Raw genomic sequence first — 13,272 nt, 5'->3', positions numbered from 1 at the left:
AGGACTTCCAACTATTGATTTTGGAGTGCCAAATATTTTTCTCTGTGACCATATTCTTTATTATTTTTCACCTGCAGACAGACCATATCCACCTGAAGGCTTTAGCTTAGCCTTTGAGGTTCTTACATTTTAAAAATTTAGGAAATTACATGATAAAATTCCAACTTCAATTCGTCTTATACACACAGAACTTGGACCTTCCACTCGTTGGCCCCTAATCACATCATTCATACGTCCCGACTGACCTTGAGTGCAGCTCTGTGCTGCCATTGTTGTATTTGCTGCCTCGCTCCCACATGCCAAAGTCAGGAACCCTGTAGGCCCTCTCCACACAGAACACCAGGTTCTGGATGAAGGAAACCTGTCAGAGGGAGAAGCCAGAGTCACAGCACTGAAGGAGCTAACGCTCCACACAGAGAAGGATTTCATCTTCAGTAGCATAAACAGTCGTGCTGGTATGTATGGGAACAAATGACCTGTGGTATCGATCTGTGGCGAGGCGAGTGATTCTATCCTTCACAGGTCAAAAAAGATGAAGACAGCGGATTTTTCATCAGCTCTCAAGGTGAGAGTCTCCCTGCAGCTTCAAGCTTTAATTAAACAGTGAATCTGTGAGCCCACACAATCGCTTGTTACGTTACTGCAATTAAAGTATTTCCTTGTGATCACTTCTGCTTTTGGGGTATTTTTTTACAGTTTTACTAAACTTTAACAGTGAATTTAAACAGTGCAGCTTAAATCCAAAACTCAGAAATAACAGGAAAGAGCCTTAAAGGGGCAGAAAGGAGTCGTGAGGCTAAAACATGCGAGGAGCAAAAGGCATAGAAAGCTGTGAAAGGCGAAAAGGTGTCTTTTTTTTAGGGCTTTATGAGCTGCATGATTAATGAAGCAGAGTTTTTAGTATCTTAATGGTATCTTAATGAATGTTTCTGCTTAGCAGCCAAAGTCCCCTCTCTGCCTGCCAATGCTGCATTTCCTGAGAATTTGCAAAAGCGAGCCAATACAAATGTAGTTAAACATGTGATGCAAAAAAAAAAAAAGAAAAGAAGGAAACTAACAAGAAAAGTTTACCTGTGATAATGCTAGTGTGAATGCTTTCAGCTGAATGTGGTTGCTGAATATGTGAAGCTTTTTGCTCAAGAAATTTACTGTAATTGCTGAAGATTCTCAAGCTTTTGCATAATGCTAAAGTTACTAAGAGACTAGAAATTGCAGAAACTGCACAAATAATTTGAAGAATATCTTAACCCGTTGAAAAAATTGCAAAAAATGTAAAAATGCGTAAAAATTAGCCCAAAACACCTCAGTAGATGTCAAATTAGCCAGAAAAGCTAATATGCAGCGAAAATAATAACTTAATTCAAAATTAGCCCCCCCCCAAAAAAACTCAGTAGGTGACAAATTAGCCAAAAAAGCTAGCACGTTGCTTAAATGGTATCTTTACTCAGAAATGGCCTAAAACATATTTGTATATGCGAAATTAGCCAAAAAGGCGAACACTTTGCTAAAATATTAGCTTAATTCAAAATTATCCCCAAATACTTCAGTAGGTGCCAAATTAACTAATAAGCTAGAACTTTGCTTAAATACTAGCTTTACTCAGAAATGACCCAAAAAACCTAAGAATATGCTGAATTAGCCAAAAAAGCTAACACATTGCTAAAAATATTCAGTATGTGCCAAATTAGCTAAAAGCTAGTCATTTATTTAAATACTACCTTAACTCAGAATTGGCCAAAAAGGTCTTAATATATGCTAAATTAGCCAAACAAGCTAACACGTTGCTAAAATATTAGCTTGAACTCAAAATTAACCAAAAAAATTCAGTAGGTGTCAAATTAGCTAAAAGCTAGCAATTTATTTAAATACTAGCTTTACTCAGAATTGGCCCAAAAGGCCTTATAGTATATGCTAAATTAGCCAAAAAAGCTAACATGTTGCTAAAATTTTAGCTTAAATCAAAAAGAACTCAAATAACCTCATTAGACGCCAAAAACATTATGATTTTGCTAAAATTTTAGCTAAATTCAAAATTAGCCATAAAAACCTCAGTAGCATAAATGTCCTGAACATGCTGAACGTTTTGATTACAAACTTGCATAATTTGCAGAAAGTGCACAAATATTGGAAGAATCTTGGAATTGTGTGAAAAACCCCCCAGCAAAATGTGGGTAAAATTTCAATAATTACATAAAATTTCAAAAATTGCGTAAATAAAAGTAAAACCATGACTGTCCTGAACATGCTTTTAATTGAATAAATTGCAAAAATTTTTAAATTTTCCATTCATTTCCAATGGGGCTGCAAAAATTGCATAAAATCTTTGGTACAAATACTAAAAGTACAAGCAGGAATCTCCTTAACGAGCTCAACGTTTTGATACCAAGATTGCTTAAATTGCTGAAAGTGTGATTGAGTTTTTACCAATCAAAAAACATACGGAAGAATAAATAAGCAATAATGATAAAGAGAAATGCTCACAAAGCCTTCTCCATTTCAAGCTGCGTGAGACAGAAAGAGGTGGAAAGAGCATCTTCTGCGCGGACGTGCAGCAGTTTTTCTCTGGGAAGAAGAAAATGCTGCAATGCAGCTTCCAGCGCCGTCCACGGACGTGGGCACGACAGCCAAACCAATAAATACAGCTGTGATCGAATTAGTCCAAGGGAAAGCACAAACTCTGATGTAGACCGGATGCTAGTTAATAACATTCTGCCAATGCGAGCTGCAATCTAGTAAGTGCAGCTTAATCTGTAAAAATCAGTCACCTTTGTGGGGGAAAAATCCTCGGAGCCAAACTGTTGCCACTATTTGTTTGGGGGTGAAAGTAAAGGAAAGAAGGGGAAGTCCCATTAGCAGCTTAATATTGGACCGTCACAGCTGACTTCAGCAAAGGCCCGTTTGGTAAACAAATGGATTTCTCCTCAAAGATCAGCGTTAAGTAAAGCTGCAAATGAGGCGGCTGTAAAAACGGACAGAATTAATGATGTTACCGCCGCCGCCGCCGCCGCCGCTGGAGGCAGAGCATTAAAAAACCCCAGAAAAACAAGCCCTGTAAACTTCACAGCCAAGTCGCTTCGGTTTTATTAAGAGACGAACATAAAGACGACAGAAAGCGATGCCGGACAGATACGTCAAATTTAGAGGAAAGCTCTTTTCACTTAACGCCGCCAAATAAGATGTTAGACCTGCAGGAATCCCGGGAGAAGATTTAATGTAAACGGTTCCCTCGTGAAAGTCGACTGAGCCGCTCACGAGGAGCATAAACGGCGGCAGAAAAGCTGTAAATGTGAGCAATAATCTGGTGATCCTGCATTGGAGCCGCTGCAGGATTCATAAACTATTTCAAAAATAACTAAGTACAGATTTTTCACTGGGGAAAAAAACGTGAAAACCAGTTTTAAACGCCTGAACACGATGTCATAAAATATTTACTTCTAAAATGCAAAACATGGATCAATTACTGGATTCAGCAGAGATGGTAGAATTTCAAAAAAGCTCAATAATGCACAATATATACAATATATATATATATATAATGTTTAAATTAGCTAGAAAAGCTGCATTACCTGTATAATGCTAGTGTGAATGATTTTTGCTAAAAGAAGTGGCTGAAGCTGAAACTTGTGCTGAAAATTGTGATGCAATTTATTTTAACTGCATAATTGCAATAAGGTATTTGCAATTGTTAAATTTGCTAAAGAACTTGAAATTTCATTTAAGTACTAAGAAACAGCACTGAAGTTGACCCAATTTTCTGAAAAATTTGTAGTAAAATTGCTTTAAAATCCCTAATTAATACAAATTTTGCAAAAACATTTGGTGTTTTGTTTAAATATGAGCTAAACTCCAAATTAGCCCAAACATGTAGCTCATTGCTGAAATACTAGCTAAATCTGAAAATGCCAAAAATTCCTCAGGAAACTAAATTAGTCAGAAACATTAGCATGTTGCTAAAAAAGAAGCTCTAAATTTGCCGAAAATCTTTAATAGATGCCAAATTAGCCAAAAATCACTGCAGTAGGTAATTAAAAAAATGAAAACTATCTTACAGATACTGAATGTCTCAAGTTTCTGATTGCTTAAAGTGTTTCAGTTAAAGATTTTTGTTTTAGTTTTGAGCTTGTTTCATTCATAATTCAAAAAGAAAACATCTGATTCTATGAATCAGCAGCATAAAAAATGAATGAAAAAGAGGTAGAAAGACGAGTAAATCCTATAACTGCATCCTTTACACAACTGTAGCACTTTCATTCCTACAGAATGTTTGAATCTGAATTTACTGCATCCACTCACAATTATTACATCACAAATCAATTCAAAAATTGTCAAGAATCATCCATTTAGTCTCAAGTTTCATACTTAGTATATTAGTTTTTATCGATTTTTCTTTACATAAAGTTATTCTTGAGTCTGTGATTGAATTTTCTAGATTGTTCCATAAATGCTCTCTGTTTATTTTATTTTTAATTCTTTCCTTTTCAGGCAGTAAAATGATTTCTAAAAACCTTTTCTGAATATCTGTAGGTGAAATTTAATTAGAAATTATTAAAAAACAAGCTAAATCATTGCATTTCAAACTGGATGAACAGTCGATTTGATTGATCTCTATATGGTTCATAATAATTCTTAAAGCTTTTTTCTTGTAATATAATTATGGGATGTATTTAAGTGTTATATGTCAACCCCAAATTACCACAAATACGAAGCAATCATTGAGTTTTATATTGTAAACGAACATAAGTGTTAAAAAAATAACTCTTTATAGCAAACCAATCATTTTGGCGGTTTTATTCTTTTCTGCTCGTGTAAGATCTTCATCATTTATGACCCGTAAGACATTATTTTTTCATTTACCAAACAAATTATATCCATGTGTATCGATTGATCTATTTTTCTCCTTCTTTTCACTGAATAAAACCAACATTTCATCATTAACGTAACTTTTTCCATGTATTTTTACTGTCTTTTTGACATCATTTGAACTAATGGCGAGGAGAGTGTGTGGGCGTCCCGGATCGACCCCCTCTGCAGTGGTTTAGAGCTTTATTTACCTCGTCCGTGTTGTAAATGATCTGCAGGCCGGAGCAGATCATCTCCACCAGGTACAGCAGGAACAGAGAAACGGCATCGATCTGCAGCGAGGACACAAGCGGGGACAGACACCGTCTCAACAAGACAAAAAAGAAAGAAAAGGAGCATCATTTGTACTCCGTCTCTTAGCCTCAAATTTGTCAAAGCAGCTGTTTTCGATTTCCTATACAGAGTGGAGTCTGAGACGTGAGCTTTATGTCGGCCATTAGGCCCCCGGCTTTGGGCTGCCTCATCAATAATGGTGGAAGAATCAACAGCTTGAAAGTAAACGTGTTGAAACCGCTCACTAAAAAACAACTTTCACTCTTCATGCTTTCAGCATGATTTACATTCCAACCGCCTGCTACTGCAACCAAGATCAACCAGAACAGACGACTGCTGCGGTCCGTGTGCAGAGAGAGAACTCAGAGGGTTTGGTCGGCGTGCTGACCTGCAGGTGATGGTACTCGCTGTTGGAGTAGACCTCATCGCCGGTGTCCACGTTGAACACCGAGTGCAGACACTTGGAGGGACTGGGGTCTTGTTTAAACTGCTCCACCTGACAGACACAGACAGAGAGGAGGTCTGAGCTCACAGAGGAAAACGCTGAGAGAAACTACAGCGAAGGGACAGAAGTTTAAAAACACAGACAATATTCACAGTCTATAAAAAATATTAAGGTTTGTTTTGTTTCTTGTATATTGTCAATTAAATCATTCAAGAAAAAAAAACAAACAAAATAGTTGATAGATTTCAGTTTAAAAGATAAAAAATAACTTTTCATCAGCTTGGAGACTCCATGAAACCAGTCAGTTTGGAGAAAGTATGAAAAACTGGAATACTGGAGAATGGAGTAAAGTAGAGTAGAATAGAGCAGAGAAAAGTAGAGCAAAGTAGTATAGAGCACAGTAGAGTAGAGCAGAGTAGAGCAGACTGAAGTAGAGTAAAGTAGAATAGAGTAGACTGACGTAAAGTAAAGTCAAGTAGAGTAGAACAGAGTAGAGCAGAGTAAAGTAGAAAGCCGAGTAGAGATGAAAAGAGCATAGTAGAGAAGAGTAAAATTGAGTAGAGAGTCGAGCAGAGTGAAGTACAGAGTAGAGTTATGAGCGTAGACTTAAATAGAATAGAGCAGAGCGGAGTAGAGTAGAGCAAATTGGAGTACAGAGTAGAGTAGAACAAAGTAGAGAGTAGAGTAGAGTAGAGTAGAGTAGAACTGGATAGAATAGAAATAGGAAAGAATGTGGATCAGAATAGAATGGAATAAAGCAGAACAGAATATGATAGAGTAGAATAGAATAGGACAGAACAGAGTAGAACAGAATGGAAGATAATAGGACAAAACAAAATAAAATAGAGCAGAACAGAACAAAGAATAGAATAGAATAGAAAAGAACAGGATTCTCAGTGTCAACTTTAGAGAAATGCCAAGTTTAAGCTAAAACATTTACTTCTTACATTTTACTTCTAGTCTGTGATCAAACCCAGTAGGTCTTCAGCAGAATCTACGTTACTAAATTCTAGTTTCATTTCAACGTATCTCAATGAATTGTTTTTTTAGCCACTTCAGTTCTATTGTGCTTTACGTTTTCTTCTCTCCTATTTTTCTATAAGCAGCTTGTTCTGGGAGCATGTAAATGACTGCAGGTAAATGACTGCAGGTAAATGACTGCAGGTAAATCACAGCTTTACTGCAATTCATCTCTGACTCTGAATATGTGGGTGGGACTGTAACATGCTTTTTGCCTTGTAGATAGTAGAAAAATCAATACTTTCAGTAATACATGCATCAATAAATCAAATATTTGACTTCAATATTTCAAATATTGTCTGAAGTTCAGTGATCCGTTTGAAAGTTCATCCGTGTGTTTTGTTCTGGAGGTTAAACAGAGTCCGTTTTTGGTCCAACTCCAGCATAAATTTCAGGGTTTCTCCACAACAGTTGGGTTTGTGTTTCGTGGTTTGTTGGTGGTTTGGCGCGTTTGCTGCATCGACTCAGCTGCACACTAAATCACAGCTGGGCCGCCAACCCTGTCGAGCAGTTATAAATAATTGCCCCTTTGTCCCATTTTTACCTCGTTTGTTTCTCTTTCCCGCACCTCTGTCTCGGCTCGCTCAGTCATTACCCTCCACAAACTGTCTCCATTTTTCCTCTACCCCCCAGTTTTCCAATATGCTGCCGTTTTTTTATTTGAACATCTTTATCTTTGTTTCTCAGAAAACCTTTTGTTCTCTCATTTGTGCTCCTGTCTGTCCTCACACATTACTGCGCTCAGGTCAGAGTAAAGAGCTTCTGTCCTACTTTTCCTGAAATGGCTCCATTTCCCGCCGTCCCACAGCGTCGGATATGCGTGTCTGCATGAGCGTGCACAGTCAAATTATAACGGCCACTGCAGTTTATGTCTCCAAAGTACCTTTTTGGTGAAAAGGACTTCATTTTGCTCACAGAGTCAAGTCACTTCACGGGGATGAGTTGGAAAAGCAGCAGATCAACGTGTCAACATAGACTGGAAATGATCCAAACGCTGAACTGCTTCGACCAAAAACATTGAAGAAGTCGTTTAACAAAATCATTGAACTGAGTTTGAGAGCGTAATAAATATTTTTAGGCATTTAAATCTAAAATTTTTGGTTTTAGTTCGGTTATTCTGCTCCCAGACCGCTTTGTATTCAGACTGAGGAATCTCAGAGCAAACCGGAGTTCAGTTTGATTGGAAATGAACCACCTCGAATGGCGGGTCCGAGAGCGGTTCCTGGTCCCGGACCAGGCATTCAGACTGAAACTTTGTTCTGAATCATCGGGAGAAACAAACTCTGGTTCACTTTAAGCAGATCAAATGTGTCCAGTCTGAATACACCCTGAGAGAAGTGAATCAGTGAGAGGTTTGATAGCCTTAAACATCTGTAATGAAAACAAGTTTAGACACTACAATAACATGTGGTTTTCACTGCATCATGCATCCCTCTGCAATTCATTCATATTATTCTGTTTTACCGAAATTATTTTTCTTATTTTTATTTATGATCCTTGTTCGTGTTTTGTTGTTTTCTGTAAATAATCCTGACTCGATAACTGTCAAATAAAAATGTACTTGTTTTGAACTTTTAACATGAACAAACGACAGTAAACTCTTATCTTATTCTACCATGGGGATCTCACCTATCACAGGTGAGCCGCTCTGTATCCAACTGTTACTCCCCAGGTAGGTTTGCACAATAAATCGAGAATGTATCGACATTACAATATCAGCTTGAGCAATAATCATATCGCAAATGACGGGGTAAACCGCGAACAGTGAGCTTAAAGGTTTACACACATGCTTAGACAGAGACACCATTATGTTTTAAAAACAACTAAAGTGTTAATTTTAAATGATTGGTGTTTCCCCAATAAGTTCTAAATCATCTCCTATTGAGATAAATTGCTGTATGATTTACGTCGACCTTTATTTAAATAAAACTGTTGCAGTGAAATTGAAATTATGTATTAGAGGTAATTTTTTTGTTCATGTTTTGGAAGTTATATGGTAATTGCAGTATTGATTACTAATATCATATAGTTTTCCTCAAATCATGCAGACCCGTTCCCAGGTTACAGTTCTACAAAAGCACAATCAATTGACTCAGAATAGGTCTTTTTCTGATGAAGTCCTCAAGCTTTTCTGCATAAGTTCCTGCATGTTTATGAAAATGTAGACCAACATTATGGTCAAATCAGGATCAACTTAAAGGGAACGAAAAAACAGATTGAAAACTTGAAAAATAGAGGTTGTAAATGAAATAACATTTTGAAAATATGAAAACAAGTCATTGTAAATTTGAAAAAAAAAAGAAAATTTGAAAAAAAAAAAACAGAAAACTTGAATTTCAAAAACTATAAATGCAAAAATCACCAATTAAAAAATTATGTATCCATAAGTAACAGCTGCTGTTTTTAATTGTAGTCTTCAATTTTATATGTATATTTTTTGCTTTTCTGAATCTTCACTTTCAGGCCTCATTTTTCAATTTCAATTCTGATTTTTGAGTTTTCGGTGCTGATGTGGGCGGGGCTTTTGTTTGTGAATTTTTTTTCAGTTACATTGTGTATTTTAAAAATTTTCAATCAGTTTTTTTGTTCACTTTAAGATGATCCTGATATGATCCCATACAATGTTACAAGAAACTAAGATGTTATATCTACCTGGAAATACAAAAGCTGTGATGTTGGATTGTGAACACAAACAAAACTTCATTTCCTGCCTGTGAAATGATCCAAACTGTTGCTCCTGCTGACAAACTTCTGATCTGAATTCACAGGGAAGAGACCCAACTGATCACACCAGTTCCTGCGTTTGTTTGGTTTGAATGATTTATTGTGACGAGGCGACAGGTGTACCTGAGACTAACACTCAAACTGAGATGTTCATTAAGTCCAAATGTGGCAACAGTTTACTCTCTCCCCCGTTTTCCTTCTCCGTGTCAACACAGAACCAGCCTCCTATGTTCTCTGTTCAAACACTACAGAGAGCGAGTCCCAGCTGCTGCATCCGCCCAGCCACCGCCTCATGTCAGATCTTCAATAAAAGCAGCATGTTCTCCATAAGTGGTGGAGACGGGGCCGTAACAAACGCCGCTCTGCGTAATTAACTGTGTAAACGCAGCTTTGTAATTAAGACACAGAAAAGCTCTCTCCTAAATTAGGTCGTCGGGGTCAAGACGGAATGAAGGAGACCGGCTTTCAAAGGTACGCACTGCAAATATATCTCCAAATAAAACTCCTCCACTGGGAGATTTCTGAAGTCTGCAAGACTGACGCCGTTCAGTTTTAATGACGTGCAGCAGATCTCTAGTATGAGCTGTTTTCCAGTTTTCAGAACTCACCTTATCCGCCTGCCGCATGTAGCAGTAGAGAATCCCCCTCATGCACTTGATGGTGGAATGCTCCAGTTCATGCGTCCGACCCAGATCATCATCAATGCGTCTGTCGGAGACGGAACATTGAGGAAAGTAAGATATTGTTGCTCCAAGTCATATTTGACCAAGAAAGAAATAGCAAAAAATAAAACAAAAAGTAAAAAAATCCAAAGTTAAGGAGTACTTATTATCAGTTTATATCAAGAATGTCCAAATCCAGGCTTCGAGGCCGGACTCCTTCTGGTTTTATCAGAAATGCAACCTTACCTGCTGCTGATCACCTGGATCAGGTGTGTTTAGCCAAAAAGGAGCTTCAGTGGCAGGTTGGTTGGGAAACATATAGGACACCGGCCCTCTAGGACTGGATTTGGGCACTCCTACTTTATATGGTATTGTAAACATCTAAAACACTTAGCTACATTTATTAAAAGTCCCATCACCCTTGCCCATACCATGAAATTACCAACACCATGCTTGATTATTTGTTGTACTCGACAGATGACCCTTACGGTCACATGAACCAGTGTGGGTTCCCACACCAGGAAAGCCCCTCCCAGCACCACGCCAGGAGGTCCAGCAAAGGGTCCCCCACCCTCAGGAAAGCCCCTTCTGCCGCCCCAGGGGAGCCAGCGCAGGGCCTCATGCAGCGAAAACCCCTCCACCGCGCCAGGGGCCGAGTGCGGCTCCTCAACCTCCTGGACAGTCCTACCCCTGAGGCGCCAGGAGGTCCAGCAAAGGGTCCCCCACCCCCAGGAAAGCCCCTTCCGCTGCACCACGGAAGCCAGCGCGGATCCCCACCCCCAGGAAAGCCCCTCCCGCTGTGCCAGGGAAGCCAGCACGGGACCCCAACCCCAGAAAGCCCCTCCCCACCACGCAAGGGAGCCCAGTGCAGGTCCCCACCCCCAGGAAAGCCCCATTCTGCCACCCCAGGGGAGCCAGCGCAGGGCCTCATGCCCCAAAAAGCCCTCCACCGCGCCAGGGGCTCCTCAACCTCCTGGACAGTCCTACCCCTGCCGCGCCAGGAGGTCCAGCAAAGGGTCCACCACCCCCCAAAAATCCCTTCTTTCCCACCCCTAGACGAGCAGCCTCGCCACCACCAAGGGGTTTTTAGCATCCCAAACCCCTAGCATGAGCCAGGGCCTCCCAAAGGAGACCCACCCCAAGCTCCAGGCAACCATAGGCCCACCCTGTGGGAGGTCCAGGAGAGCAAGGCAGGGGTCACCCACTCCTACCCCAGAGGGGGATGCCTAAAAGAAGTGGGGGTCCCTGAAGAGCTTTGTAAACATTGCCCGACCAGGCTCACTCACTGTTGGAATTATAAATTGATAGACTTGGTCTTAAAAACATCTTACATTTAACTTGAAGGAAATTGTAGGAAGCCTGAGCCGATTATTTCCTGCAGACAAATTGTGTCCCCCATAAAGACAGCTGTGATTAAGGCTTTATTTAATGGTTTAACAGGGTTGGAACCGACAGTTTAAGTAATAAGAAAAACCTCGTCCATTTGCATCTGTCAACATTTATCCTAACTTTGATCCTCCATTTTAAAAAGCTGCAGAATAACCTCCACTTGGCTGTATTTACAAAACCATTATTCATTTTCAGTTGGTCTCTGGGACGGTTTGTTACAGCTGTTACAGTTCCATCTAACTTAGGTACTATAAAACTGAAAGGACATTATATTTAAGGTGCATGAAAAAGGTTATTTATTAGGATTTGATTACAGACGGTCAATACAATCTTTTTAAATTGATCATAGTGTCTTGAAATGCATTAATACCTTTTGGGGCCAAATGGAGGAAGCTTTAATGAACAAAAGCCAAATGCTAATTCACAACTTGGAATCTATTCCTGACATTAAAAAATAAGGAAACAGAGCATAACTGGCCATGAAACTGCTTATTAGTGAAATTACTTGCTGGATAATGCGGCACTTCCTTATAAAATGGAGGCAGCTCTAATACGATTTCTCACCATAATGCACAAGTTTTGAATTTTGATTATTCACCTGCCTGCAGAAGTTCTGTTTTGCATTCACTGCCTGGGAGTGTAATTTCCCCTTTATTCTTTTGGCATTGTGACAAAACATCTTTGAAGCACTGAAATAAAGTATTTTATTTTTTTCCTTTTGCAGCCCATGATCGAGGCAGAGTTCTGCCGTCGCGACTGAAGACAAATGACTCAGCTGCAAAAACATGCACAAATCAATGGCTAAATCAGCATTTCTGAGGAAAACGCAATCAAATCAAATTCATGTCAAGCTGGAGAGTCGAGTCTGAAACACTGAGGCAGTCAGTAACCAATCGTTTAGGGGAGCGGAGGGAGTTAGGAGGAAGGCTGTCAGGCTGGAGATCAACAGGCTATGGAGAGAAAATAGGATCATTCCCATTTGTGTGTGCGTAGTTCTTGATTTGTACGTTCATAATTCCTCATTTGTGAGTAACTTTGAAATTGTGCATGCGCACTTCTTGATTTGTGCATAACTTTTGATATGTGCATGCATCATTCTTAACCTGTGTGTGGGTAGTTCTTGACTTGTGCGTAGCTTTTGATTTGTGCGTTGCATAGTTCTTGATTGTGCATAACTTTTAAATTGTGCGTGCATAATTCTTCATTTGTGTGTTAATAGATCTTGATTGGTGCATACCTTTTGATTTGTGCATAACTTTTGATTTGTGCGTGCGAAATTCTTGATTTGTAACTTATACAAGACATTTCTGGATAAGCACAAAACTTATAAAATTCAAGATATATGTAAATACAATAAACAATTTAAACATGCACAAATTAAAATGACAAACCTTGAAACTAATTACACACAAAAATCTTTAAAAACTACGCAGAAATCAAGAATCATGCACACACAAAACCAGATTCATGCACAAATCTGATGTGAGACTCTTTTCATGTTTCCATGAAAGACAAAATTAATCTGTAAGTGATGTGTTTAAATGCTGCTAAAATGCTGGGTCATCAGAGTTTTCTTATCAGCCGCTTTAAACTTCGATTGTGAATATTATCTGCTGAAACTTCACATTCTCCCTCTTTCTTATGCCTCTTTTTTAAACAAATATTCCCCAATAATATATATAAATAACGTATTCCAGCAGCATTTAAACGTATCACTTATGGACATGCATATTTCAGAGGTGTTGTAATATTAACACTAGAATTCCTAAGCCTGCGCAAATTTGCGCAGGGAAGAGTCCCCCCCCTTTAGTTCGAGAGCCCATTGTTGTGTCATGGTGGGTCACTGATGAGCCATTAACTTGCCCATGTATATGTTAATGCAGCATGTAGTACCTAATG

General features: G+C 39.0%; 1 protein-coding gene across 4 annotated transcripts in view; it reads right to left on the bottom strand.

The window, feature by feature from the left end:
• phkb (phosphorylase kinase, beta) overlaps positions 1-13,272 on the bottom strand; it is a 114,015-nt gene that overhangs the window by 78,014 nt on the left and 22,729 nt on the right. For all 4 annotated transcript variants that reach the window (XM_024295238.1, XM_024295237.2, XM_024295236.2 and 1 more), the window contains 4 exons: positions 9,931-10,030; positions 5,522-5,629; positions 5,052-5,132; positions 246-361 (listed from right to left, as the gene is read on the bottom strand). In XM_024295238.1, coding sequence (XP_024151006.1) covers positions 246-361; positions 5,052-5,132; positions 5,522-5,629; positions 9,931-10,030 — 405 coding nt within the window. The remainder of the gene's footprint in view (positions 1-245; positions 362-5,051; positions 5,133-5,521; positions 5,630-9,930; positions 10,031-13,272) is intronic.

This window comes from Oryzias melastigma, linkage group LG3 (genome assembly GCF_002922805.2).
Source record: "Oryzias melastigma strain HK-1 linkage group LG3, ASM292280v2, whole genome shotgun sequence".
NCBI lineage: Eukaryota > Metazoa > Chordata > Actinopteri > Beloniformes > Adrianichthyidae > Oryzias > Oryzias melastigma.
Note: the sequence above shows the minus strand (reverse complement) of the source record. Positions and strands in the feature narration are given on the sequence as shown.